This window comes from Corvus hawaiiensis, chromosome 8, assembly GCF_020740725.1.
Source record: "Corvus hawaiiensis isolate bCorHaw1 chromosome 8, bCorHaw1.pri.cur, whole genome shotgun sequence".
Lineage (NCBI taxonomy): Eukaryota > Metazoa > Chordata > Aves > Passeriformes > Corvidae > Corvus > Corvus hawaiiensis.
The window spans coordinates 7,203,312-7,226,845 of NC_063220.1; the positions used below are offsets into that span (position 1 = coordinate 7,203,312).

The 23,534-nt window shown below is 38.9% G+C and overlaps 1 protein-coding gene across 1 annotated transcript in view; it reads left to right on the forward strand.

Moving 5' to 3' along the window:
* Positions 1-1,591: 1,591 nt before the first annotated feature.
* HSPA12A (heat shock protein family A (Hsp70) member 12A) overlaps positions 1,592-23,534 on the forward strand; it is a 41,217-nt gene continuing 19,274 nt past the window's right edge. The window contains exons 1-6 of the mRNA XM_048310950.1: positions 1,592-1,707; positions 3,518-3,603; positions 5,507-5,634; positions 11,943-12,129; positions 12,984-13,088; positions 14,915-15,031. Of these exons, the coding sequence (XP_048166907.1) occupies positions 1,692-1,707; positions 3,518-3,603; positions 5,507-5,634; positions 11,943-12,129; positions 12,984-13,088; positions 14,915-15,031 (639 nt within the window). The 5' untranslated portion in view covers positions 1,592-1,691. The remainder of the gene's footprint in view (positions 1,708-3,517; positions 3,604-5,506; positions 5,635-11,942; positions 12,130-12,983; positions 13,089-14,914; positions 15,032-23,534) is intronic.

Below are 23,534 nucleotides of genomic sequence, written 5' to 3' on the forward strand. Positions count from 1 at the left end.
GTTAAAACAACCTTTCAAAGTCTGAAAATGGGAGCCTTCTGTGTTTTCCCTTCAGCTTCTGATCACCTTAAAAATGTACAAGGTGTTCAATTGCTTAGGTTAGGACTAAAGTCAGAAATTGTAACGTGTTCAAATTTAGTCTATACACATTTATTGAAATTACCCAAGCCGTATTCCAGGTTAATATGAATATCATAAGTAAATGTAATAAATTTTATTCAAGAAGTTTGTATCATATTTAGGAAAAGATTACTTTAAATACTGGTTTGTTTGAGGACTTATTTTAATTTGGATTCTAAATCAGATTCCTCCATTTAATTTGATGTATAAATTGGCAAGAGTTAAATGTTTATTTAATGCATACTGTTTAGCTGTGTTTGTGTCATAGCATGCAGTTTTACAGAGATAGAGATCCTTAGTAATCATGGAGATAAAGTTGGAACTTGAGCTCTGTGGAACATTAGTTGATTATGGTTTTTTGTTACAGAAGCCACAATAAGTCATTCTAAGTCATTCTGCTTTTAAAAACTGTTCCAAATGCCCTGATCCTATCCAGGACAGTCCAGGCATCCTTTTTCATTTTCATGATTGCAAATCAGGTTCTTTGCAATCCTTTTCCCATTCTCTGGCTCAGAACAGATGCTTTTATTTCTGTCAGATCAACCAATCATGGTGCTTTAGAGATAAGGGATTTTTAAATATCCTGGAATATCTATGCATTTACTGCTCTTCAGAACACAGCTGTAAAAATTGTGACACATGCACATTTTTTTCACCAAGGAAACACTAACTCAACAAAATATGAAAGCTTCCACATGGGCAAATATATTTTAACACCTTGCAGTTCAAATGGGGTGGGCAGTACAAATATCCTAACTTCATTTGCTTTTGACAATCATTTCACTGCCTGTTGAGAAGTCTTGGCATTAGATCCAGGCAGGATGCACTGTAGAATTATTTTATTTAGCTGGGTATTTGCAGGAATAGCAGTGAATACAAGGCAGCATGGTCATGGGTTTGGAAGGGTCCTTTTTATTAATTAATTTGGATCAATTCTTGGTAGGACACCACCCAAGTTAGTGGTTTCATTGGGTGGATATGAATATTGCACTGGATATTAAATCACTGCTCTCTGAAATATAAAAACGTGTATCCTGTCACACAGGATTTTCTGAGTTGCACATAGAGATATAAATAACTTCTCAAGGCTGATAGCTGAAGATGGGTTGGAAAATGCATCTTAGAAACACAGAATAGTTTGGGGGTTGGAAAGGACCTTAAAGATCATCTCATTCCAACCCCCTGCCATGGGCAGGGACACCTTCCTCTAGACCAGGTTGCTCCAAGCCCCGTCCAGCCTGGCTGTGAGCACTTGCAGGGATGGGGCAGCCACAGTTTCTCTGGACAGCCTGTGCTGGTGCATCTCCACTGTGACAGTAAAGAATTTCTTCCTGATGTCTAATGGAAATCTACCCTTTTTCATTTTAAAGCCCTTACCCTTTGTTCTGTCATTACATGCCCTGGTAAAACGTCCCTCTCTGACTCTTTTGTAGGCCCCTTTTAGGTACTGGAAGGTGCTCTAAGGTCTCTCTGGAGCCTTCTCTCCCAGCCTGTTTCCATAGCAGAGGTGCTCCAGCCCTCTGATCATCTCTGTGGCCTCCTCTGGATCTGCTCCAGCACAACTCTGAAACATGAGTGCCGAAACAGGTAACCAAAGAATTAGTGGCAAAGTGAAACACTGAAAACACACAGACAGTGATTTGATGTCTACATTTTTGTGCTTCAAGTCAGCATCCTAAGTGGTGGTAAAGTGCCAGTTTCCAAAGATGTTGAGTCAGTGTTGCAATGCCCTGGTCTGCTCAGGAAGTACTGGTTTGGGTCCAGCCAGGAATGATAGCAGGATGCAAGGAATATATTTTGTTAGTAATTCTCTGGTTTTCTTTCTGTGTCGAAATACTGTTCTTCAATTCTAAAATAAATAGCATGTTGCTGGTGCAAAAATTAAGAGGCAAAAATTGCGCAAAGGGGGCTGATAACAGCATCTGTTCCAAAGATATCTTAATGAACCGAGCAGATTCTGTGCTTGTCGCATTTGGCCTGTGACTTTTTGTACTTCACTGCAAGAGGAGTGACTTAATATATTCCTGGAGAACTTGTGTAGAAAATGCAAATGCTGTGCTTCTGCAAATGCTTCTGAAAATCAGGCTGAGCATGCGTGTTATAACTTAAAGAAATAAATGATGTTACAAGAGCAATATTAAGATTTGGAGGAAGATTTTTTTTTTTTCTTGTGGGAGCATTATCTCCTACTTGCCTACTGCATGGTTTTTGAATCTTCCCTGGGAAACAACACATATTTGATTACCAAGAACAACAGGATTCTTCACTAAGTAATTCTAAGGTCTTGGAGAGCAGCTCTGGTGTCATCTTGGAGTAATGCTGTGAATTGTCAGTCATGTCTAGGAATTACATGCTATGAATAAATGTGTGATGCATCCAAGTAGGTGATAAAAATACATTGAAATGTGTTATTTAGTATTTATTGTTATTATTAATCTTCAGAGGCCTATTAGATCATTCTGCTTTACATCTACTTATAGCTTCTGTGCTGTAGAAGAGAATTCAGTAAGCTCAGGGCTTAAATTTGGGAGCAGAGGAGTTTGAGCATGGACAGGGTGTGTGGTACCTTTTGTACATTCCATTGTGATAAACTATTGCATTCTTCATAAGAGTACATGTTATATATGAATCCATCTAAGCCATCAGTGCTTAACTGTTTTAATAAGCCATTTCCTTTTCTATCATCAGCAGTGTAAATAACAGAATGAAAAATAAAAGTAGTGCATTACAGTATTTGTCACTCCTTTGGTCTGTTCCTTTAAATGAAGTTTTAGTATTGTATGCTGGGTAGAAATATTTCTTTGATGACTTGTTAATAATGCTTTCCTTTTTCCCAGCTGGATTCTGTCCTGCAGTAGTATTAACAGCTGCAAGATGTTTCAGTGCAGAGTGTAGTGAAGGATAAAAACAGAGACAGTATTGGGAAAGTTTCAGAATAAAGGCTCAGAATGGACAAATTGCAACTTATTCTTCCTACTTTGTCCCATTGCTCTCAACTCCTCTTTTTCTTGAAAATGAGTCTGTCTTTTTGGATCTCACAGCTTGTGTTTAGTTTCTACATTCATACATTTAAATCTTAGGCAGTGTGTGGTGCTCAAGCTGCTTGTACCAACTATGATTTTTTAATATATTTAGGAAGACTTTTAAGATGCACATGACAATGTTATAAAATAATGGTAGTTTGTCATGAAGGTCAGACAAACATTTGAAACTGAAACTGCAGTTGTGTCTTAGGATGTTTTAAGGGCAAAACATGTATTTTAGATGGCAGCTGTGGAATTTGCTTTCTGTTTTAGCAGATTTTTTACAACTGGAAAACAGTTTAGCAGTATGCAAAGTAACTGTTGTATCTACTCATTCTGCTTACTGACACTGATGAGTATTTGTTTCTTTTTAGATGCAGTTTCCACATCTGCTTACTCATCACCAGCCAAAAGTTTGGGAGACCCTGGAATAACTCCACTGTCTCCATCACACATTGTGGTAAGAAGTGCACTCTTAACATATTCTGTATGCTGACATTACATTCTTGTGCCTGTTTAGTGGGACATAATTTATTTGGGAAGTTGTCATTTCCTCCATACTGATTACCTTTATGCTATCCATAGTATGAAGTGAGATTTTGGTCACACTGGGGTTGTTGACAGAGCTCTCATTCCTTTTCATTGGGCTCCTAGTTTTGCTGTTTTTCATTGGCTATTCTCATAGACTTGCTCCTGCATATTTTTATATCAAACACAGGGACTTGATCCTCAGGGTTCCCAAAATCTGTACTTGTCTTTATCACTGATTTGTTTAGGCAGCCCCTGATAAGTCGTCTTCCTTTCGGAGAAAAAGAAGGATATATATGGTACTCAAAAGTAAAACGCAAATTCCTGGAGAAAAAAATCTGCTCTGAGAGAGAGAGGTAGAAGCTCAAAATAGAACTAACTGGTTTTATTTCTTAAGGAAAATAGCCACTTCTGTGAGCTTTAAGAAGCAAGACAATGTCCCATAGGTAGTGTGTTTTAGTCTCTTGTACATCATGCTGATTTTGTTGATAAACTCCTGTTAAAACTTAACTCCCACCCGTTTTTAAGATCACCAGTATGATATACGTACTGTAACACAGTACATGCAGTGTATTTCATGCTATTGCAAAGCATCGTGTTCAGAACACATTTTTATCCTTGTCAGCCTTCTGCCTTAGCTTTCTGATTCAAGTTCAGAGTTGTGCAGAAACCCATGTTCAGGGTTTCCAGTGCTGTCTCTCATGGTTTTTGCCTTTTATTCCCTTCTTTCTCATATTCTCTTGAAATTCCCTTTTTACTTCTGTCATATCGATGAATCATGTCCTATTTCAATTAGATTTGCTGGTTAAACTCTTTGAGGAAGACATTGTCCTAGTTGATAAAGCTTTATTAGGAGAATCCAAACAAATCTTTCATATTTAAGACCAAAACTTACTGCTCTTGTTTTTCCATTTCAAGTAGCAGGTGTATGGAGTGATCTTGGAAAATGTAGGGATACAACAGAAATGTGCAGGAAGTGGGAGATACGGAATTAACAGAGATGTGTGCGGAATATGGTGGAACACTGTTCATAGAGTGAGACATTTGGCAGCTCCTCTGTGGAAGATAACAACAGTTGCTTCAAAGTGTTTCTGAGAGTACAGGCTGAGCAGCCCTGGTGGATTTAGGGCAACAAGGCTGGTGAAGGGTCTGGAGCATATTGCCCTTGACTGTGCTTTTCAGGGATTGCAGGAATACAGGTAAAAGGCAGGGAGAAGGATTCAAATTCATCATAAGCAGCCAAAAAGCTTCCCACATTCTAGCAGAGGCAGGAGGAAAGAATGCATGTAGTGCTGGCTAAATAGGTGTTACATAAATTCTTCTTTATATCATGGGATACAAAGCTTATTGCTGTATTTTGAGTGGATGGGTTTGTCTCCGTTATTTTTGAATGGCAATAGTATTTCATGTTCAAGGTTATGACATAGTTAAGTTGTAAAATCAGCAAGTAAGTCCCAAATATACTACATTAATAGGCATAAACATATTCTTCAGTTGATCAGTTTAGGAAGAAAAAAAAATAAAAAAAACCCCCACCCCTAAACCCGTAAGTTTTAATAATACAGGATAAGAAGTACTCCAAAAATTAGTATGAAGGAAGCTTTGATTAGAAAATTATGTATAAAAAGCTCTAGCATATATGTTGAGTCATGTATTGAATTTCCAATTCCATTGGAATGTGCAGCTTTCTGGTATCAACTTTGGTCACAAAGGCAAGTTTAAGTCGGTCCTGATTTTCACTGCAGAGATGTGCAGGTCTTGCAGAGCAAAACTTCTGACAGGTTACAATGATTCTGATCAGTGACCCTGTCTATTTTGCTTGTGCTGTTTAACAGAAGGACTCTGATGCAGACGATGCTGTAGAACAGTTATTTCTTGTTGTTGTGGCTATTGATTTTGGCACAACATCCAGTGGCTACGCCTACAGCTTCACCAAGGAGCCAGAATGTATTCATGTAATGAGGTAAGGTCTGCAATGCAGCATTTAGTTTGTGACTGTGATAACATGGGTTGCCTGCAGTAGCCATCAATATTTTCTCCAGGAGCCTGAAGTGTCTGGTTTTGTCTGGCAATACCACAGTGTGCAGATTTCTCGTGGTTGTGACTTTTTGTTGCATCTTAACTGTATTCTGATTTGCTTTAGTAGTCAATGGGAGCACATCCCCTCTCATTTTGCTGAGTTTACAAAATGACAGAGTAAAAGGAGGGTTCAGTGAATATCAAGAATTGTTCAGGGAGCAGATTTAATAATTAAGTCAGGATGCCCTTATCTCAGAGACTGATTTTCTAAGGGTCATGGCATCCAGGAGCTGCCCATCCTGTGGAATCACACCCTGTATGGTTGGGTGTACAACACCTGGGTACTTCCACTGGGAGTTCCTTTGGCTGATTCAAGCTTTGTGGCATTAAATTTGAATCAAATCTGTGATATTGATCCATTGATACTGCGAAATAAACAATCAAAAGTCATGAATGTGAAAATGAAATTTTGATGTGAAATCTGTCTGTGTTATATGTATGTAAAGGACAGGATTTAGATGCTGTGATGTAGGGGGTTTATTTTTAAATTTCTAGATTAAATCAGCACAATACAAGTCTATGCAATCACAAATGCAAAAACTGTTATGGCAGCTACCTGAAAGGTTTGCCCTACAAACCATTGTTATAATATGTTATAGTCTTTTTTAAAAAGTTATTTATAACTTAAAACATACACAGTTCTTATTAAAGTATATTTAAAATTACTATGTTGTAACAAGAGCAAGATATAGATAATTTTAGATATAAACTACGTATATATGAAAAGCTCAGCCATAGAGGTTCAAGGCTGCTGTTACAGAAGTAGGTACTGTGCTGTAATGCTGAGAACAAAAGGTCAAAAAGCCTAATTTGCTGCAGTCCAGTGTGACATCATACTGCATTTTTTCTAAGCAAAGGTGGTAGCTGAATGCAGCTCCCTAAATCTCAGCAGACACTATTGATTGTGCAGTCGGTCTGCATAGCTGGTTTGTGCATGGCTGCAAAGTATTTCAAAGATGTACTGCAGCTGAGGGATTTGAAATACTGTCTAAAGGAGAGTGAATTAGGAATGGTGTTATGCCATCCAGTTGCAAAGATATCTATCATTTGCAGGATGGACAAGTAATGCTTTCGAGGTCTTTTCTGCATTTCAGCCATCTCTTGTTCTCTCAGCAGTACAGGAAGGTGCCTGAGGTTGGAAGTCAAAGGGCAGGCTCTGTGTTGCTGTCTCAGACAGCTCTCAGGGTGGGCAAGTTGGAACCCACTTTTATCAATTCCTATTCTCTTCTGGCAGCAAGTAATTAATTAAAGTTCTTAAAGAAGTTGGATGTAATGAGAGAAAACATCTCTGAAGCTGTATCTGAGCAAGCCTAAATTGTATTTAGAACAACTCTGTGTTGTTCTTTAAACTCTGTGGAGATTTTACTGTGTGAAATCACTGCTGTTTCTAGGGAAGTCCTTGAAGTGCCTTGGACTCAAGTTTTACCTTAGGACCTGGTTTTGCTCTTGGATTCACGTTATAGATTAGATTCTCCTTCCCTGGAGAAATCCCTTCTCCTTACCAGGCTTCCTGCTGTCAGTCACTGGGACATTGAAATCCAGGTGCTTGCAGTATATTCCAAATCTTAATTGAAATTTTGCTGCTTGTGGTTGAAAACACAACGTTTTCTTCCTTGTGCAGTAATGGCAGCATGACTGTGATTTCAGACCTGTGTAGCTATTATATGAGATCCTGATGTTGAAAGAAATTAAATAAATTACTTCATGTGTTTCCAACAAGAAGGGGGGAACATTTTTATTTTTTGGGTGAGGGGGAGATACATTCATATTTCCAACAGGTATTTCTAACAATGGAATATATCTTAATACCAAGAATTATTTTAATTTTTTTTAAGAGAGGTATTTCTGTCCAGGAGGGATTTCGGCAAGATATAATTGAAATTGACTTACCAAATAATACATGTAATATCTTTAAATATATTTATATATACATACTCATGAAATAAAGAAATTCAATTAAAAGAAGGGTATATTTATTAAGATAAGTCTTCAGTAGTTCAGAAGGTATTAAGGGGCTCAAACTCTGTGTATAATGAGGCTTACATGTAGGATAACTTACAAATATTTCAGCAGAGTAAATGTAGCTTCCCAGCGGCAATCGAGAATGTTTACTTTAAAATAAAGCATACCAGTGATGCATGGTCCTCTCTACTTCCTAACATTTTTTCCACCTTCCCTCCTTAGTGTTGATCCTTTCCAGATACTTAGATTTCTGCCTGCCTTTAACAAAGCTGCTTTTCTCTAAAAGGGTAAGATGGGTTTGTTTAGAAGGTTCTGCTTTGGAAAAGTGAACACATGGGGCTTTAGCACCAGGTTTGAGTGTAGTGCCAGCAGTGCCGTGGTTCTTGTTGTGTAATTAGTAGGCAAACAAAGTCATGTTTTTGACTGTGTGTGTTTCTTTGCTGTGATGTCCAGTGCTAAAAAAAATGAGTTTATAAGCATTGACTTAACAAAATTCTTTAAGCATCTATTTATCTTCTAATGTATGAGTAGCCTCACTCATCTCAGCATGTTTGGAGTTGGGTGTGGGTTTGTAAATGTTCAATGAATGACTTCACTTCGATTGCAAAACCTTGGTTACTGTTTTATCAGTTTTAGGTAGTACTGACAACGCTTGATAGGTGCCCCCAGCTTCTGTTAAAGGTAGCTGTGGTTCAGACTCTTTCTGCAGAGTTGAACGTGTTACGAGTGCTGTTTGCACCATAACTTGAGACTGGAGTAAAGGCATCTGAACAGCCTGGCCATGAGCTCAGCACTTCAGTGAGCAGGGCAGTGCCAGAGCCATAAGGAATATTTGCTGCTGTAGAACAAGTGAATGTGTCTCATTTGGAAGAAATATATGAGATATTACACAGTTTTGAAAAACTTCTCTTGATTTATATGCACTTACATGAAGTTACAGATGTTTTGGCTACTGGCTAAATAGCATCCAACTGAATGGGAGTATTTCACAAATGGAGAAGAATAAATGAAAAAATGCATGTGGCTATGAAACAAATTGCAGTCTGTCTTTGGAAGGAGGGAGAATGTTGTCTCTTTTCAGTGCAACTTCAACCTTCAGGTTTTTTCCTTTTCCCTCTCTTCCCTGTCTGATTGTAATTATTGGGAGACACACACTTGCCTTTTTTCTGCATACACACTGCTGGTGGCACTCAGCTGCATTTTGATGACCCCAGTGTTTCATTTCCTTGAATGTGGAGCTGCAGCTCTGGATCAAATTCTCATCACTCTGCACAAGTCGCTCTTTGGTCTGTCTTAGCCAGATTGAAGTGCGAGTAAGGGCGTTTCTTTAACCTTTATATAACCTCATGCTCCTTTTCTGACTCTCTTGTCTCTATTTTCACTTCTAGTATACAGTTAGATGCTCTGTGGCTATAAACAGGTCTGTGTTGTTTATATCTCTGTTGAGATACTCCACTTTATATCAACCTAGGAACTCATATGTTTTCATTTGAAAGAAGTCTACTTTGGTTCTGTTTGAATAGTTTTTTAACTGTGGTTCTGCTCTGCAAAAATATCCCCTACATGCATTTAGCGCAATTCTGGCTTGTATAGGTTTATGCTTTTGGTAGGCATTTCCTTTTTATTTTTATTTTTCCTAACAGCATTATTACCATTATTTTGCCTGTATTGGTACCATGAAAGAAATCTGCAAACGAAGGTGATGCAGTCCTAGCCCTACTGACTAAAATCCTCTCCTAACTGGAGCGAGGCCAGGCTCCACCTGGGAAGAGTGTTGCAGCCAGGAGTTACCATTCCCCTGCTTTTGCATCTGCTTCTCTCTAGAAAAACATCACACGGGAATATTTTTATATCTCTGATTGCAAATGGTAAAGTCATGCTTCCCCTTCTCTTTCCGTACTGTCCTTTCTGTGACTGAACAGTAATGCAAGATGAGGGCTTTAGAACATGCTGAGCAATTACCGTGTCCAGTTTCCATCAGAAACTCATCAGGAAGCGAACATCCAATTCTCCAGGTGGCTTTGAAAATTTCATCCTGTAGCACTGAACATAAATTTGTCTTCATTTAAACTGCACCTTAAGCGTGCTTATTCCGGAAAGAGAAAATGTGCCTGGCCGTAATGAGAAACAAAGAAGCATTGTTATTAGCCACAGCCTATTTATGGCATTTCCCACCAGTGACTCAGAATGAATCATTAATGATTCCAAGCAAAAACGATATCAGTCTGTCTCCTCTCTGCTTGCAGCGGGTGTGTGGGATTTAACAATCTGGTGCAATAGCAGTGTTTTCTGTTCATGAGCTGTGAGATCCCAGCTTCTTCACATTGGAACCATATGTTTGCTGTAACACCTACTCAAAGGTTTTGGAGTTGACCAAGTGCATTTCTAGCAGCAGGTTAGAAGAAATGACCTGGAGCAGAGCCCTTGCCAGCTGATTATAGCTCAGGGGCTGAGCAGCGGAACTAGGCAGGTTTAGGGAAGTTTTTTCAAGTGGATGAATGTGGAAATCATTCCACTCCTCATCATGCTGTTTCTGCTTTCAGGGCAATGGAATTCTCTTCTGCACTGAAGGAAGTTCAGACATGTTATTCTCTGCTGCTTGTGCAAAAAAAGAGATTTTGCTCTGTCTGATCCAGTTGAATGCTCTGAGGGGCTCCCAGCCCTTCAGAAGATCCCATTCCTTGTTGTTTTGCCAAGTACAAACGCCTTAGATTGCAGTTTTCCATGTCACTTTTCTGCCTTGGTCTGGAGGTCAATTAATTTTCAGTGGATTCAACTGTTTCTGAGAGTAAAATGAAAATTATTTTTTCTACATGCTCTTCCTATGTCCATAAACAGCTACCACAGAGCAAGGCAGCCTTTTTATGCTTCAGAATGAGGGCTTTGGCAGGAGTATATTCTGAAACTGTGTTTTGCTATCTTTAGAAAAAGCAATCGACATGTAGTTTAATAATGAATGCAGTTGCCTGTGTGATCTTAACTTGGCTCCTGTTTGAGCTATGTTATGATTATGTCTGAGAGCATAAACAGATTTTCCACTGATGCCTTTTTAAGAAAATATTTTCTGGTAAATGTTTGTTTCTCATACAGAAAGTACTTGTATATGGTGGGGGGAGGAACAGTAAAGTCAGTTTCTTCCATTCTGCGTTTTTTTTGTGATGGAGAAATGAGGAGACAGGAATGCTCCCAGCTGTTTCTACAACCTTTTACTGTCTGACCTTTTTGTCCTGCCATGCCCCCCTTCTGTTCCTACTGCTGGGTGTTCCCATATTCCATGTTCTTATTTATTTCCTTATTTATTTCCTTATCCGTTCTGTGAAAGCAGCATTGGGTTACTTTTGCCTTAATACTTTCATGAGTAACCCCCCAAAGATACCTTCACAATCTTGATGAGATAGGATAGTTTTATTCACTAGTAGTGACAAATATTTTGGTGCCTTTAAGATCCTTTGAGGTCAGGGAAGTCTGCTTCATTTTTGACAGATTAAAACTTGTGTAGAGCATTTTGGGCATTTGAAACACAAAATCCATCAACTTAACATGAGTAGAAAGTGCAGTGCAGAGAGCTCAATATCTGCAGGCATGTATGCCTTCAGAGTTTCAGGTTCTAGGAAATGAGGCACATGATCAGATGTGGGTTGAACTGGCTTGTCTTGTTTCAGAGAGTATTCTGGGACAGAAATGGGGATTTAATCAACTTCCCTGTGGTGATGTGCAGATGACTTAAGCAGGTCCCTAATTCAGAAGGGGAAAAATATCTCTTGCCAAGTAACCATTCATGAAGTCTGAATCACAATTGGAAAGGCCGTATTTAGGGTTTTATTAGTAGTTTTCTTGGATAATTACTTGATTTGGTTTTTTTTCTCTACAATATTTATTACGTGTGTTGGCTTAGGTAGAAATTTTAAGTACAAAACTGTTTCCTTAATTGTGTATGGCTTACTTCAGGGAATCTATGTTCTTATCTGAGTGGGATATATCCTTAAGAATTACAAACTAACTGCAAAAATGTACTGAATTACCTGAAATGAAAATTGCAGTCTTTTTTTCTTAGGTGGGAATAAAACCCCTTGATTTTGGTATTATATGGTTTGAAATTACTATCTTTGGAGGGGAAAGCAATCTGTACAATTTGCCAGCACACTTGTTTTTTCTCATGATACACTTGGTTTTTTTCTGCTGCTCTAAAACTGAGCATTACTAACTGGAGCTGTTTCACTCTTTGGCCAGACGATGGGAAGGTGGAGATCCAGGTGTTTCCAATCAGAAGACACCAACCACTATCCTCCTAACACCAGAGAGAAAGTTCCATAGCTTTGGCTATGCAGCAAGAGACTACTACCATGACTTGGATCCCTCTGAATCAAAGCACTGGTTGTATTTTGAAAAGTTCAAGATGAAGCTACATACCAGTGGTGTAAGTAATATCCAAACTGTGTTTGCTGCTCAGGTTGTTTTCCTCTGAACAGTACTAGATTTTTGCCTGAAAATTGTCAACTAGAAGTGAAGCATTTCTAAGTTTAGAGAGTAAATGGAATAAATTGAACTCTTCAGTTAGCATTATGATTCATATTGTTTCTCACTGCATTTGGCAACTGTATCTTGCCAGCCTTCCTTGTAGATCTTAAAAGTTCAGTGTCTGCTTTGCTTAGATCTTCATGTCCTGTCTGGCGAGTCTGCATGAGGTTGGTTTGGTCACCAAATCTGGTAGCAGAAATGGGATGTAAGAGCTATACTGAGCTCTAGAGCAGCAGAGCAAATTCACCCAGAATTTCGTTGCCAGAACTGCAAGTGCCAATCAGGCTGTTAATTTGACATTATTCCTACTGATTGTATTTTTGTCTTTAGTCCATTCTAGAATTTTGGGAATAGGCCAATACTTTCTGTTTTGAGGTGTTTTCTGGTTTCATGTGTTGGTGGGAAAACAAAATTCTATTCTTTTAACTCTTAACTTGGATTAAATATCTTGCATGGGCAGCTTCGTTGCAATTATTTACAGATACATGTACTGCAATTATTTAGTCCGTATTTCTCTCTCTGCCTGCAGTTATCTGTAGGCATGGAAAGTGTTTAAAAACAAAAGTCTAAAATAAGCAGCAAAATGTCATGCTCCAGGAAATTCAAGTGATGAGTTAAATCCTGTTCAGAATAGTTTTGTCAGTTTTTCCTAACCGGGTGAATAATGAAGAGTTCTCTGTCCTCAAGCAGTGGGAATTAATTTGATGTTTGCCTTTTTCTTTCAATAACTTCTAGTTATTTTCTTTCATGTAGAATCTTACCATGGAGACAGACCTGACAGCTGCAAATGGCAAAAAAGTCAAAGCACTTGAGATATTTGCTTATGCTCTGCAGTTCTTTAAGGAACAGGCATTAAAGGTGGGGTAATGCTTCCTTATCAAGATTTGCTGTATTTATAACTAGTATAAATATGAGCTTAATATTTTCAACCTTGCCAAGCTTTGACCTAAGTAGTATTTGATGTAAACAAAGCAAGGCAGGTGTAGAAACTCCAGGCAGGCTGTGGACTCTGGAGAGCTCACAATACCCTGAAGTAATTTCCCCTTGCACAGGTCAAGCTTGATCACTGATAGCATCACTGTGATGCAGAGTTCTGAATAGCTTTTTACTGGTTTAGATATTTTCTGCCGTATTTTTAATGGAAAAAAAGGTTGATTTGACAAGAAAATTAAAAAGCTTATAATTTTCCATTTCTGATTTGAAATGTTGCAGTGCTCATTTCTTTCAGTGTTCTTCTTGGATCACAAGACTGTTTTTCTTATTCTCCAATGGAATACATGTCCCCAGTAAACAGGTTTTGAGATTTTTAAATCCTGTGTAAACAGTCAATTGTGAGTTAAGTAAACATTGGCTTCCAACATGCCACTATAATGTCAGTGTAAGCAGAGCAATTCCTGGGTCAAATCAGAGTATTCATCCAAGCAAGTGTTGTTTAAAATAGCCTTATGGTTAAAAGCTAACCTGCTTTTTTGAATAGGTTTAATTTACTTTCTCTGAGATGCCAGTCTGTTCCTTATGGCTGCAGAGAAACAATCCTGCCACTACAACTCAAATTCCTTGTCTTGTCAAAGACATCTTGAACTATATTTTTTTGGGCTTGATTGTAAAGTCACAGACTTGGACCTGTGCATGGTCTGGGGATAGTCTTAGCAAATATGAATGTTGGATAAAATCCCATATATTTGCTGTGCTGCCTGTTCGGGGCTACATCCTTTTCCTGATGTTAATAACTAAATCCCTGGCATTTGTGGGTGAATCCTGGAACTAATTAGACAAGCCATGTGAGTGGGCTGTTACTTTGGACTGTAATGTGTCTGTGGTGCCCTGTGCAGTATAATGGTACTACTTTTCCAGCATGGATTTTTGAAGTGCAGCATAGCTAAACAAACACAACACCTTGGCTCAGCACATGCAGAAACATTTTTTTATATTCTAAAGGCCTGTTGTCCACCTTTCTGAACCTTTCTCTGTTTGGATGGAGATTTAGATAGGACATATGGTAATGACATTTTACTTGGAACCTTGCCCAAAACATGTCAGTATGTCACCTAATTTGCAAATGCAGTACAGACTTTCCTCTTTTTTAAGGGGGAAAAAAAGGACAATAAAAGTACTAAACTAGTCTTGAATGTTTGCTTAAAGCAAAATTTTGAAGGACCAATCAGTCATTTTTTTAAAGGGGTTAACTATAACTTCCCCTTGTTAACTGCATTATAAAAAATTGATTTAAAGGTAAGTGGTGTATAAAGAAGTCATTGAAAAATCCAGATTGTAAAACATAAATGTTCATCAGTGATACCCCAAATATTTTTCTCTCTATTAATCAAAATGTAAGTGTGAATTCTTCAGGCTACAGCAAATCCCATACCATGGCTAAGAATGTACATAAATGTGCGGTAATATTCTGTAAATTGCTGCTTTTGCAAAAGCCAAATTTTCTGTATGTTGAGCAGTAAACTTTTCTATAGGCCTCCTTGAGAAAGCTTCAACCTTAGTCCCACCTTTTGGCATAGTAAAGCATTCTTGGCAGGTTGGAAGTAATTCTGATTTGTAGCATGGATGTAACAGAAGAAAAATTGAAAAGAGGATTACTGTTACCAGAGCCAACAGAAAATAATGTTCTCCTGTAAAGTAGAGACCCATCATTTTGCATTCACCTCTATTTTCCTTTTTTTTTTTTTTAGGAACTCAGTGACCAAGGAGGCTCGGACTTTGAAAACACTGAAGTAAGATGGGTCATTACAGTGCCTGCTATTTGGAAGCAGCCTGCAAAGCAGTTTATGAGACAAGCTGCCTACAAGGTAATATTACAGGCTGAATGTAGAAATGCCCCTTTAAAGCCCTAGTTTATAGGCTAAATGATAAGCTGTATTTGGGGCAATTTACTCTAGTATAAACTGTATAAATACAGTCTAGAAACATTGAAAGAGGAGTTAAATCTACCAAGCAGTAGGTGTAGGTTATATGTATTCACCTCTTAAGTGCCTTTTTCTTACTATTTACTTTCATATATTGGTGTCCCTCACTGACTGATTGTCATCTTGGACAATGTATTCCTGCTGAACTCAGTGCACATGGAACAGATGCAGTTTTGAGACCCTAGGGAAAGCTGAGTTTAAAATACTGGACACAGATTTGTTTTGTTACTTTCTTTAGGTCATCACAGACTTTTAAAGTTTTTTAAAAAAAAGGAAAAAAGAGGGAAAGAAAAGAGCCTCCTTGGTGGGACTTTTCTTCCAGTTCCCGTTTTCCCACAGTAGGAATGAAAGGACTGTGAACCGGATAGTCTGGATATAAAATTAAATTCAAACGTTATTTTCGCCAGTAAGAGGTTTATCTGCGTTTAACTCTTTCCCTCCAACCGCCCCTCAAATATGTGCACTTCCCATATGCATGTCCTTTATTTCAAATTCAGTTTGTGTCTCTAATACATGAGATGTACACATTCTTTTTTTCATCAGGATATTCAATTTTAGTTTGTTTGTTTGGTTTTTTTTAATTTTCGCTCAGAGACTTGCGTAAGCCATTGGCAGCAGCCATGCAATGCACAGTTTGTAAAGTATCTTCTAGTTCATGAGTAATTTGCAGAGCGCTCCTGGGAAGCACCCAGATTTTTCTAACTCTGTTTCTAACTATCTCTAATGTTGAGCAACGTTTTTCTTAACAGTCTGTATTGTGGGATTGCTAATGCTAGTGCCAGAAGCAAAACACTCTTAAAGTTCTGATGGAAGGACACGGTTGTAGGTAAATCTGAAACACTAGAGACCCATTCATTATCTCTGTATATTGTTGTCTGCCTGCTGTCTGTGTGCATGTGTGCTCGTGAAGTGGGAGCTGTGGAAGGAGCAGGGCAGGGATCAGGTAGATCTCTTGGCATTTCTCATTTGTGGCACAATGGAATGTTGTTAATTAGTGTCTGTGTCTGTGGTTGTGTCTGTGATTGTGTACTTCTATGGGCAAGCTTGATAAACAGCAAGGACTGACAAGGCTTTTAACTCGGGGTGTGTGATCTACTGCAGGAAAACATGAGTTTAGGGAAATAATTCATGTTAACTTGACACATGGCTGATTTTTTTCAAAGCAGTGGGAATGAAGAAACAGGTGCAGAAAACAGAATTCTGAATTTCCATTCAGTCTTTCAGATTCCTATTGCCGGATCCAAATGTTCCTCATGGATGGATCAGAGCTTGCAGCTCTTGTTGCTAGCTATTGGAATATGGAAGCATCTTGAAAATGAGGGGCATCATGTAGAGAAAAGTGTGAAAAGGCAGTGGTAGAAACCTTGCAACAGGAGACACACTGAAGTACAGCCACCAGTCTGAGCTGGGAGTTAACTTGCAGAAAATATTAATGAGCTGTGGAATTCTGCTGAGCAGTCGGTGTCAAGTGAGGTAGCTCCAAGAGAACTAAAGTACTAAAGCAGCTTCAGTCACTGGTTCACAGTGTAAAGCCCAGCCTTTTTGGAATGGTTAAGGAGTTGTCTAGGCAAAGCTAATGGAATTAATAAAGTAGAGTATGAAGTGTTGGAAATCTGCTTCTGTGTTCAACATCCATCAGCTTTTGACTAGCCTGCGATCTCAGTGCAGCTCTGACACCCTTCATCTCTGCTTTGCCTTAAACAAAACATTGCTAACCTGGAACTCTTCATCTGCCCAAGGGCTCCTGCATTGTCCCCTTCCAGCTGCTCTGCTGCTTTCTCATTGAATGAGTAATCTGGGTGTTCCCTTCAGCTCACAGTTCTTCCTCTCTCTTTCCATCCAGCCTATCAAAATCCTGCTAATTCTGTCTGCATGACAGCTTTTCTTGTCTTTGTACACTGCTGAGCTTTCATCCAAGCTGTCAGGGATTCTGCATCTTGGTTACTGCAACATCATTTCCTTGGCTTCAGCAGCTGTAGTCTGGCCTGGTTTGTATCTCTTTGGAATATTGCCCCTAAAGAGTTTCGTAGCCTCACATTTGACAGGAAATCAGCCCACATTTGACTCCATCTGTGTCATCTCAGACATAAGCTGCATGTCCTGGACATGAACATCTGTATTGCTCACTCATTTTCCTCTTCTGAAACCCTTTTTAAAATTCTGGGTTTTTTCATGCCTACAAAAACTTGACTGTGATTAACCTACTTTTATGGGAGATCTACTCCTCATTGCTTCTTGCTGTTACTCTGCCTGCCCTATCTGTATTCATCTATTGTGCTTTTTGTATCCTTAACAATTTTTATAGCTGAGTTATTACCTCTTTGAAGCAGGTATTTGTTTATTCTCATTTATCTTGCTCTCTGGGGCCTTCCAAGGGACTAAGTCTGGCAGGTTGTAGAGAGTTGCATGTCTTTACAGATTATTTTGCTGAATCAAAATTACTTTATTCCTGAATAACAGTTCACAGGTGCTTTTTGCTGTCCCTCATGCTTAATTCCTGTGTGTCCAGAGATGGTTCTACAGCTCTGTGACACTTGTTGAGATGTGGTCAGAGCTGGAGAGAGCTCTGTGGCAAGAGCAGAGTGTCAGCTCTGTAGGACTCACTTAGTTTTAAGTTTTCTTTCCCAAAACATGTCTGCTGGGATTAGTGTGCATTGCATCAGTCTTCACTACATCCTTAGTAATGACTTTTAGGATTTATAGTCATATTTGCCATTCTCCCCACCAGTAAAAGATAAGGCATCATAAATAGCATCAACTTTTCTTGTTTCTGTGTCCCAGTTGTTCTGCTTTGCATTCTTTGGGCACAGTAAGTGCAGAGCAGAATCTGCAGGCTGGAATTCCTTGAACATGCTAATAGGAATAACGTTTTAAGGAAGATTTTGGAGTGTGACAGGAATATCTGAATGCAGAAGCTGTAAGATAAGAAAGTAAAACATGGCATAACAAATGCACTCAGGGCAGAGCAAAGGAAATGGAAGGCTGGTGCATTTTCATAAGCTTGCCTGAAATACTCTGTGGGCTTTCAAACATCAGTCAGTTGGTCTAGTCTGAGATACTGAAGGTTCTTTTCTTTTTAATATGAACTGTTGAGTTTTGAAATTGAGTTCTAGAGCTCTGAAGTAGATTTATTTTTCAATTACCTACAATTTTTCAAATACCTACAATTACATACAAATAAAATCATTTGCATGATAAGCTTGTATAAACAAAAAGGGAGGCAGTCTAGGTTATAGGATTAAGCACGTGAGCCTAAAATTCCAGAGGCTTTATTTAACCAGCTCCTATACTCAACATTTATTATTGTTTTCACATCAGTTTTGTAATGGAATGTGCACAGTGAGGATTATTTAACACATTGCATTCCAGGGTCAATGACATTACATTGATCAATACTGCTTTGCTCTGGAGAAACCTTCGGAGAAAAATAAACAAACTGGGTGAAAGAATAATGAGACAGCACAAGAAACTCCTTGCTAATAAAAACGTGACATGAAGTATGTTTGATTTTTAAAAAGATGGCTTGGGGGGCTTAACCAGATTGAAATTTGTGAAGCTGAGCTACTCTTATTCCCTCATAAGTCTGTTCTTCTGTTCATAAAACACACACAACTGAAATTTATTTGTGTAGGGACAGTGTGACCGGCTTCTGCTCTAAACTGCATAAGAAGGTGCAAGCAGCACTGGGAAGCTGGTTATTTTTCTGAAACAGGACTTTTTAATGAGAGAGATGAGGCAGAAATGTGTTAATGCATCAACCATCCTGATTATTTGTAGCTTGTGGGGGTCTCTTGAGTCTATGGTTTCACTTTTGTGATATTAAGATCTTTTTAATCATGAGGATGAAAATGTTTATTGAGTGATGTGTTGGGGAGGATTCTGCATCTTGTAGCTATGTTTAATTAGGAAAGGATAACTAATTGAGAGGTGAAGATTACAGAGTGGAAAATGTATGCTAATTGATCTCTGCTCACACATGTGAGTTCCTCAGCCAGGTTCACATGAAGGCAGAGGCATCTGCTAATCCAATTCTCTGTATTTCTGTTTGTCCACTTTGTGGCACAAGTTGAAGTATCTGGAGTTTTTTCTTTTGCTAAAACAAGTAAAACAAGAGGTTTCCATAGCATTTTGTGTAAGAGTGAATCTGTGCCTGTCTTACAAAGTTTAGAAACGCATTTCTCATGTTCTTAGAAATTGCCTGAAAGAACAGAAATAGTCAAAAAATAGAATTTTCTTTCTGCCTGGTGGAAACACTGTGCTAGATGGGGTTTACCAGCCAAAAAAAGAAAAGGATGGTCTGAAAGGCTGTGAACTACAGTCATTAGGGAGTGATAGAAATCCAAAAATGTAACTCAGTGTGGACAGGGTCTAAAACAAATGGGTTTGATTGTAATAAGTTCATAGAAAGGACAATAGATTGGTCTAAAAGACATCTTAGATGGCAATATTCAGTTACGGAGAAAAGAAATATGAGCTGAAATTGGAACTGTAGTGAAAAATATTAAGGTAAAATCAGAAAGCCCAAGGTGCAGAATAAACTGGAACTTACAGAAAATAGCAAGCAAGTAGTTTTCTCAGTGCAAGTCCTCCTCAGTCAGGGCCACTTGTGTTGTTTTAGTACAATCATCCTGAGCCATAAGAGCCCACAATGAGGATGTTTCTAAATAGAGGGAAGGAGAGAGCCTGAGACATTAGGAAGAGACTTAAATAGGAGGAGTCGGGTTTTGCTGTTGTGGTAACTGGTGCATGCCCCGGGTACAAAAAGCATTTCTAGAGTATTGCAACATGAAAAATTGAAAAGCTTATGAGAATTTAATGGCTTCATTTTTCTAATGCACACTACTCATAAAACTTGCAAGTAATGTTCTCCTGCACCTTGGGGGATATAATATAATGCAGCAAAAAATTCTTGGTAATGCCACTTGGAGCTAAGCTTTCAGTTACTGCCCAAATGTGATCTGTGACAACAATCCCTTGGGAAGGAGCTGCAGCAACATCACCCTGGAGAATTATGAACCAAATGCCACTGTGGTCCCATTTATCTTCAACTTGTCAAAAAACATAACTTCTACTTTACCATGTTATCATTCAGCAATATGTGACTCAGCTTCAGTAATGCTAATTTGGATTTATTTGTGGTCCCAATACCTGAGAAACTTTTTGAGGAGTGAAAGAGCAGAGGCACAACAAAACAAGCAATATGGAGATTTTTTTGTGCAAAGAAACATGGGTGATTTCAGAGTCTCATGATTTGTTCCCTGCCTAATAAATGATCCAAGATTCTTCTCCTTGGAATATTGTGTCTGTATTACTTCTGAGACCAAAATGTGATAGACTGAATCTAATGTCCTAAGTAAGGTCTGCTGCAATTACTGGTTTTCTTTCATGTCTCACAAATACAAGAAATCCTTTTCTCTCTCACGATGACCCAGAAATCATCTGCCTTGCCTGTGTGTAGCAAGAAATCATCTTGCTTATGAGCAGTTAATAAAAGGTTTTTGTGAAATAAACACAGGTAAACTGCAGAACCTTCTCCATGAATTGTAAACAAAAGTGCTGCTTTGTGATTGGTAGCCGGTGGTCATAATTCAAATATTTCCTGCCTTCTGTTCCATCTCCCTTCCTAAAGGAGAAAAAATGGTTTTATAAATTAAAAAGGGGAAATTGTAATACAAAATCCAAAAGACCCGATAAGTATAAATTTTATTAATAGAATCAAACAGTCTATGCAGTCCTAAAGAATTCCAAGCTCAGGTTGAAAGTAAAAGAACAGATAATAAAAGTAATGTATAAAATAGGAAGTATAGAAATGCTTAGGTAAAGCAATTTGTACTCTTAGCTGCGTAATAGCAACACCAGAAAAATAAATTGAGGCAGTTTGACTGTGCTTAGCAAAGGCATTTATCTCAATCAGCCAGCCTAGCTGTCTATAACAAACTGGTTTATCTAATCAGTGGCCACACAAATGCAGCAGTTCTGGCTGTAGCCAGTGCAGCTCCACACATTCATTATTTTAAGTGTGCTGAAAATAAAAGTCACACTTCATTATGGTTCCAGGTGCCCCATTTATTCTCTTGCTTTTCAGAATGAGATAATACCATTTTTTCTAGACAGCCATTAAGAGGGAGAAATGTTGCATTTTTTACCACAGCAATAGCTTTACTGACGGGTTAGTAAACAGAAGTGAAATATCAAATGGATTCTGCTTTGGCCCAAAGCAACTTGCTAAGTAGCATGATCAGGTATGTGCATGCACAGACAACCAAGGTGATTACTCAGAGTCCAAACACCCCTCATTCCAACAAACTCCAGCAACAGCTCCACTGAAAACCTTAGTATTTATTTGGATACTCAGAAATTGATGTTTTTTCATTAGTGGGTGGTTCCACAAAATTTGTTCTTGGTGTTTTGCAAAATTTATATAGGAAGCTTGTGGCAGAGCTGAATGCAAAAGCTGGGTTTCAAGTCCATGTCTGCTATTTGTATCCTCATATTTTTAAGCATAAAGACCATATTTTCCTCTACAGCCCATGAATTAATTAATTAGGAACCGAATTTCCCTCTCTGACAAGACACTGGTCTGAGACACTTTTTTTTTTTTGAGTGCTGATTGCATTGGTGTTGTAAACTCAACTTGTGCATCCCTGTTGCATTGAACTGATTGCTTTCCATATGTTGCATCACTTTTTAACATGACTCATGGCTGATGTTTAGGATCACAGGACTGCTTGAGGCTGTTGTGCTCTGTATATTTTTCGCTTTTAAAAAAAAAAAGTGTGCTGTGACAAATGTTTCCTTTGATTCCCAGACAAAAGTTCTAATTACAATCTGTACAGAAACCTGTGAGGACCTGAATTAACTGCAGGCTTGCAGCAGTGAGTCTGGTACTGCTGTCACCCTGTCAGACATGATGGGCTCCCTCTCACTGATACATGCAAGGATTTGACACAAGAGTCACAAAGACAAGGAGAGAGAAAGTGTGTGGGTCCTTAGCCTTTAGGAAGGATTCCATCCTGCAGTTCTGGCCTTTCTCAGTGTAGAATACCTGCACCATTTTCGAGTCATGGAAGCATAAAGTGGGAATGTTGGTTGGAGATCATCTAGCTTGACCTTCCAGTTGAAGCAGGGTTATTGCCAACACTGGGTCAGCAGTGGCTTTATTTAATGTCCAAGGACAGAGATGCCTTTCTGAGCAGCTGTTCAGGTGCTGCATCACCTTCTTAGTAAAAAGGGGGTCCCAATTTGGACTCCACAAGCTGCGGTATGTGGCTGTCGTCCCTCATTGCAGCTCCTGGCAAGACTGAGAAAAACTGTGTTCTGCTGTCTTTGGAAGTGCCCTTCAGAGAGCTGCAGGCAGGTGTTCTACTGCTCCTTGGCCTACAAGAGGTTCTTCCACCATAAAACTAATTTTGATTGTAAATGAAATGCTAATCTAAACCTCGTGGTCCTTCAGCATACATGGTCAGCACAACTGTTAAATGGGGAGTAGCGTAACCATCAACTGGAATTAATTTCTATGTTGTCTAGTGATGTTCACCAAACCAGCTGTACAGGTGCAAATGTGAGGTACCTTATTATCATCTATCCTGACTGGCTGCAGCTTCGAGGATTTCACCCAAAAACCCCCTTCACAGGGCCTATGAGTTCCGTGTTTGAAGTGGGAGCAGCAGTAGGTTCGGCCCAGGTGAAAACTCTGGGAAGGTTGTGAATTTTCTGTGGCTTAAGTTACTTTGTACAGAGTTCTGGTATGGGCAAGCCCTGGGAATTCAGAAAGCACTGCCAAGCCTATTTGGTGTTTTAAAAGCAGGGAAATAGTATATAAATACATAGTGATGATATCTACTTCCTCATGGCAGCTGGGAAAATGTCTGAGGCCCCAAAAGAGACCTCTCAGGATAAACCCAAAATCCTAAGGACAGTGTAAAGGCTGGTTTTTACATTGGATTTCATGCCTTTATGCTTTTCATGTTATTTCATCACTTATGTTTGTGCAAAGTGAATAAATGGAAATTATTACAGGGGTCTTTCAGCTTCCAGTTTTGTGCCCCTCCAGTAGTGGCTTTTTTATCTTCCGTAGCTTGTATTCCTCTTGTCTGCAAAATGAAGTTACTACTATTTTAGCATAGCCTGAGGTGTCCTTTATGCTTTCTCAAGTAGTGTTCTCACAGAGAGATGAACATCTTTGTCCTGTCCCTGATCTGTACAGATAGGGAAGCTGACACTGAAAGAATTCTGCAGCTGTGATAATTATCCACAATGTTCTCACTTGGGAAATGCAGCGCATCAGTGACACCTGATCAGACTAGGACCAAGGACAGCCTGTGCCACAAACCTAATTTTAGTTCAACCAGCAGTAATAGTGTGAAAATGTATGCATTCACATACA